This window comes from Miniopterus natalensis, chromosome 10, assembly GCF_054644295.1.
Source record: "Miniopterus natalensis isolate mMinNat1 chromosome 10, mMinNat1.hap1, whole genome shotgun sequence".
Taxonomy (NCBI): Eukaryota; Metazoa; Chordata; class Mammalia; order Chiroptera; family Miniopteridae; genus Miniopterus; species Miniopterus natalensis.
The window spans coordinates 50772754-50779454 of NC_142090.1; the positions used below are offsets into that span (position 1 = coordinate 50772754).

Genomic DNA, 6701 nt, shown 5'->3' on the forward strand with positions numbered 1-6701 from the left:
AATTCCTAAGAAAGGATGTGAAAATATGGCTTGTAAATATTTCCTGAAGATTTAGTAGAGCTATCAGTAGAGAAGTAATTTGGACAGTAGAACAGGAAATGCATTCCTGGCTTTTATATGTGGTGAAATGTGTCAAGAAAAGAGAGTGAAAAATTTTGTCTAGAAAATTTGGAAACATGGCTAGCAGAGTGAGGTACCAAGAATGGCATTATACTCTTAAGTTTGCCAGCAACCACTGGCTCCAGTTGGTTTATTAAAAGGACAGATGCTACTCATTAATGTCTCTCCTAACCTGAAGTTCACAAAAATAAGAGAAAACATGAAGTCCTCTGAATTTCTGGTTCTCTGTAAAACTCCAGAAACAAGACCCAGAAGACTGGTACTAGTTTCTGTAGTAGTGCTTTCATTTTTTAACTTTTCTTTGCCCTACAAGATTAAATGGCTATGGTACTACAGATATAATTTAAAAGACATTTTAACATAGAAATTCAATCAACCAAATAATCTATCAACATGTTTTTTATTGAGTGAGGACCAAGTGCCTTGCATAACGTTGGCAGACAGATGATAATTCTGGCATTCTCATTGACTTGCCAAAAGACCTTGTTTAATTACTGAAATGCTAATATCCCAATTACTGAATCTAAAAAAATAAAAGTTGAATTGCATTTGAACTAAAAGGAGCTATTTAAACTATAATCATTAAAGTAAATATTTGGAAATCAATTTGGATAATGTTATTAATATGCAATGTTTTCGTTTTCTTTTTGAAAATTTATTCTTTAATATCTGGCACAATAGTGAAACTTATTCTCCCAAGCAAAAAAGTAGTATAATTCTTTCAAATTTTGTTTTCTACCACAGGACCATGTTAATGGGAGAAAAGTTTCTTCATTAAGAGGTTCTCCTTCTTTTGACCTTAGTGAACTATTTCTCAGATGCTGCAAATGTTTCACAGAATAACTATCTGATTTCCTGTATAAGTAGAAATCTTTCTTAGAAACAAATATAGTTAATAGATGAAGATCATCTATTTCAAAAAAATAACTATCCACCAAAATGGAAGAATTTATATATAAATGTATGTATATATATGTATATATTCAAATGAATTCTGTTAACTAAAAATATTGAATTAAAACTGACCTCGTGTATAATGTATTTATTACATACATCTAAGTGATAGAGAAATTTTAAAAGTTTAAGAGAAACATTAAATTCAGATATGCATTTTACTAATTACCAAATAAAATAGAACCCTGGTCAATGCTGTTTCTCTTCTCAATACCATGCAATATGAAAGTGAGCATTGAAGCCTACTGTGAGAAAGTCTCTCCTGGTTTGTTGACTGTTTAACTCTACAGATCCTCAGTTGTCCTATTGAAATGTGTTAATGTGTGGCTATACCTCATAAAAATAGTTTACTTTTACTTGCTGATAAATTTTTCCATCACTACATTTCTTCTAAAACTCAAAAGACATTCTAAAATGCAAATAAATCTATGATTTCCCTTTACTAGATAATAAATAGGAGCAAAAAGCTTGTCTGGGCTACAAAGCTAATCAGAGGCAATTGGAACCAGATACCAGGATTCCCTTTTCACTATTTATTTCTCATGATTTAGAAGCTTTCCCTTATAATTCAGTCATTTCTCCTGGGTCAATAACTAAGTACTCAAAAACTTGAAGTTCAAGCTAGATGTACATCATGTAATCCATATACCTATAAAATTAATTTCTTCTTCAATAAAAAAAATTCAAAACAGAAGTCATTCAAAAACAGCATCTAAAAATAAATATTTTTTTTTTTGCTAAAAACAGTTTCAACTTTCTCTTCCATATTGATTAACAACTGATGCTTGTTTTACTGAAAACAGTCAAAAAACAAACAACTTGGGAAGAAACTAAAAAATATCTTTGGATCAGACTTTACCCTACTATTTTTTGTGCATGACTGTTAGCTGAAGTTTATAAACAAAATATTGAAATGAAATCAAAGGGTGAGAGATCACTCCAACTTTATCATCTTTTCCTGTACTTTAAATTGCAACTACTTTTTTCCTCTTCTGCCACTATGGGAAACATTTTGGAAGCTATATTTTCTGAAGAACCTGAAGTCCCTATTTTAGAACTGAAATAATTAGGAACATAGTGAAAACCTACAAACAGAGAGTAGGGTCAAATGTATCAAGGTGCTTGAAGAAAGACACATTTCTCCCTCTGGTCCCTGGGCCTCACACTCATTTCTCTCAGTACCTCATATATTTTCTTCTCTGTATGGACTAACCATTGACTTCAAAGGAAAATCATGCAAGGAAAGGATTTGCAGGGTGTGGAAAGAAGCAGGAATCTGGCTCCACAGATTCTGAAAAACCTACCCACATGATTAGTGATTAACAGCTTGGAGTGGCAAGATGTTAAGATGAAAGAACACAAATAATTAATGGAAGGGAATGGTTGTGACTGGAGATTTTAAACTTCTCAAAGACAAGAATCATAAATACTAGTCCAGATTTTCATTGCAATGATCTAGGACTTGGATTTCACAATCATCTCCCCTTCTTCATAGAAGGTAACAACATCACAAATAAAGACGTCAAGAAGAGACTTAAATCATGTCAGGCATTGCTATTTGAGAAGCAGCGCAATAATCTCTTCCAAAGAGATTTACAAAATGAGGAGGTGCTCTGTGTGAGATTAGGGGCCTCCCTAGATATTTGCCTCCTCTCATCCCATGTCCTTGTTCAGTGTTTCATTGGTAGAGAAGCCCCCCTGGTCCCTTCCTTCCCTGTCTGCTCTGCCTACCACTCTCTCTCCACACAGCAGCCAGCCAACCGCACTGAAACGTGACGTCTGTCAGGTACACTGTCAACTCAAAAATTGTCGGTGTCTGCTCATGATGTTCATAATAATGTAGTTTAGCACGACACTCACCGCCTGGGCAAGCCATCAGACCTTACTTCTCTAGTCACGGGTCAGGCTACCCCCCTGCAGGTGCTCAACATGCCAGCCCCACGTGGCTGGTTAGCTGCCCTTTCTTCTACTTTCTCACCTCGACACCTTTGGTCACTGCATGTTCCCCTGACTTAGGTACTGACTATATGATTACGCATCTTTCCATATTTAACTGGGGTGCATATACTCCCCAAAATCTAGCTTGATCTTTTACCCTAGAAATGCACTCTCTCTCATCACACTATAATAGTATTTCTAACACAGAGTTTTTCTTATATTTCTCAGCAAAATTGATTTTTTAAAGGCAGTTTCAGTTGATTTTACAGCTATTGGCTTCAATGTATATAAATTTTGTTTTAAAAATCTCATAGACTTCATTCACATAGATTTGGGTAAGAAACTCAGCTCTATCCCTTAACTAAGATAACAAGATAATTAAGGTCTTTAACCCAAGTTTCCTCATGTTAGATGAGTCCAACAATGCCAATCTTATTAAAATTAAATAGTTTTATTTTTAGAGCTTGGTCCATAACAGTTGCTCAGTCATGTAGGTTTCTTTCTCATTTGTTCATTTTTAAATCCCCTCACATTAGGTGCTCATTTAATACTTCAGGTGTTACAAGGGGTTGGATATTTGTTTCCAGTGTAGGTGGGAGTAGATAGAAGGTAATTCTCTGTAGAGCAACTTTTATAAAAATGGCTTGGGTCCAGTGTATTGAATATTTCTTAAGAAACTTTTCAATAAAATATCTCCATAATACATTCTGCTCATAACTGGTTGTCTGCCACCTTGTTATAGTATCCAATTCTTTTCTAACATTGCATTATTTTACATTATATACAGTACAGATGCATAAGACAAATCAAAAAGTAACAACAAAAAGAATTCTAAGTGTTCAACATTAGATGATACTAAAAAGAACAAACTTTCTTTCTATGTTTTAAGAGGGCTATCCATGTTTTCCATTTTGAGGAATGTAATTTAAAAAAAAAAAAACTATCAAAATAAACTTGCCACCCAAACAAAGGCAGACCCTCTTTTGATGACAATTTTAGCATTATCCACTTCAGGAATTATTCACAACATATCTGTAATTCCCAACTGGCCTCTCCTTGCCTGCCAGCAGGCTCTTGGGCTGCATTTTCTCTATACTCAGGAAACACAGTCATTTCAACATTAGCCAAAGTGAAATATAATTACAAATGTATATCTCCTGCCAAAACATCATAATGCATGCCAAAAGCAAGTAGACATTGTCTATGGTTGATCTACTGTTTGGGTTTTCCACAATATTCCCCTTGCATTAGCACAGATGATTTCAGGTAGTCATAGTCTACTTCAGACCATCAACATTTTAATCCTTAAAAATGAAAGCCCTCAAAATATTAGACATGATTTGAATTTATGCTTAAATTCCCCTAAACCAGCAATGTCTTATAAGAATCTATTTTAACATGACACTTCTCAAGCATGATAACCTGGTGATTGCACTAACTTCATTTTCAGCCCTTCAGAAGTCTGACCTACATGTTTTCAAACTGACCTTTCTCACACAGTGTTGTTTTCCAAAAGGGCCAATTCACAAAAGAGAAGAAAGCCAGGTGGATTGAACGATTTTTTATCATTTAGCAAATCCTTGATGTTTTCAACCCTTGTATTACATCAGGATCTAGATCAGAGTTCTAATGTGATGAACTTCATACTTAACACATCACAAATGATACAGCCAGTTCTCTGTTTTAGATTATAAAAAGGCTGTGTCTACCATCTGGGCATTTGTTCCATTCTTTTATTCTGTGCCCACGCACGATGCTCACTACCTTCTCCCGTTGGCATCCCAGCCCCTACAATGATAATACAACCAAATGCAGATGTTTCCTCTTTCCCTAATAATAACAGAAAACTTCCCAAAGCAGTAAATGAAATCTCTCAACTTTCAGGCAATATGAACTCCCAAGCAACTCCTTTCCAACCTGTAAATTCAGAGGAGAAGATGAGACACTGAAAGGAGCTCTGCAGCTTTACTCAAAGTTACATGATTTTTGCCTTCTTTGCCCTGCAATTTCAAAAGGGCAGGCATCCATACCCAGAAGGAATGAGATCTTAGAACGGAGTCTTTCTCTTTCATTTTCATAGCATACATATACTAAGAGTTTAATCTGCTTTCTCCAAATGTAAACCTGCATGAAGCCATAATTTGGCCCTGAATGTTTACTGAGTGATGTGGGGTAGTGGATTGTCACAGAAAATTATCCTCTGGGAAAAAATGAGTCCCCTCTTCAGACCAGACCTTCTGCTCAGCTTTCAACTTGCCCAAACCATCCAAGTTCAAGCCAGTGTTAGCGCTTCATTCCTAGCCCTCAGTCCACAGCTATTAGGCTAAGCGAGCAGGGGCTGTATCAGTAGGGGGTGAGGGTGGGGGACACCCCCTGAGGGGATGTTCATTATCATTTTAAATGCTTTACAAATAGATCAAAAGAAAGGACTATGAGAAGTTTAACAAAACCATCCCACAGACGGAGCTAAGAAAGGATGCTGGGGCTGGGGTAAAGAGAGTGTTAGGAAAAGGCAAGGTTAGCCAGAGAGCATTAAAATAACAGTAATAATGAAAAAGTGAAAACTAACCTGCATAGGGGATGGCGATGGGAAGCAGAAGGAGATGTGCGAGGACATGCTGCAGCAGCAGGACTGGCAGAAGTCTGGTCACCCACATGGTGCTGGCCGCTGGCGGGTCCCACTGGAGGAGATGCCTGGGTGAAAGGATCCTGTTCCGACTCAGCCCCTAAAAGAGCGAGTCCGCTCTGAGCGGCTTTTTATTGCGATGGGCTAAATTTGTTGTGTGATTAACTGGAAAGATCTAGGTCTGAACTCCCTCTTACGGTAAGAAACTGTTTAACAACAGCCCTTTACTCTCTTCCACCCCCTCCTTTCCTCACTGCCCCTCCAACAACACCAAACAGATCCCAGCTCCCCGCCACCACCCCCCCTCTCTGCTTAGGAAAGAAACTTACAAAGAAAAGGTCACCTGGCCTGGGGCCAGCTTCAATTTGGAAGCTCGAGCTCCAGATCCCAGTGGCTCCTATCCGAGTAGGGAAGGGGGGAGCAAGGCTCAGCCCAATAGCTAAATCAAGGCACAGGCAGAGAACCAATTCGCTAAATTTAAACAGAGAAATACATGTGTTTACATATCTGTTTGGGAAAAGAGGAAGGGGAAGCAGCTAAGAAGAAAGCAAAGAGCTGCTTTTCGGTCAAATGTGCCGTAGCTCCTGATCTGTCTAGTGTCGCTGCTGGGGCAGTCTAGGTACTCAAAACACTGGCACAGGTGCCCGAGGGCGTGAGAGACAGGCTGGAAGGAGGGGCCCGCTGGAGGCAGGGCTCGGCTGGTCCAGCCCAGGTAGAAGGAGGTTAGGCAAGAAAAGGGTGTGGTATTGTTCAGTTAAAATAAATGAACAAGTAAAACAAAAGCACCCACAAGGTCAGGTGGGAAAATTGCCCCTGTCCAAAGGATTCAGAGCAGGCAGCCTTTTTCCGAAGCTCTGCTAAGCTCCCCGTCACCACAAATGTATGCAAAGTGCATAAAGGAAACTTGTCTGGTCATGGGTCTGATAAAATCTGATCCTGTTCTCAAAATATCTAAGAGATTGGGATTATCCACTGCTTGTCCTTGATGGATCAATGTAGAATGAACTATGTGTCCTTGTACACACACACTCACACACTCATACTCACACACACATGTCTGTAT

General features: G+C 38.2%; 1 protein-coding gene across 1 annotated transcript in view; it reads right to left on the bottom strand.

The window, feature by feature from the left end:
- Positions 1-5827, bottom strand: part of HGF (hepatocyte growth factor) — a 64484-nt gene extending 58657 nt beyond the window's left edge. Inside the window, exon 1 of the mRNA XM_087821118.1 lies at positions 5582-5827. Within this exon, the coding sequence (XP_087677244.1) occupies positions 5582-5669 (88 nt within the window). The 5' untranslated portion in view covers positions 5670-5827. The remainder of the gene's footprint in view (positions 1-5581) is intronic.
- Positions 5828-6701: the final 874 nt, after the last annotated feature.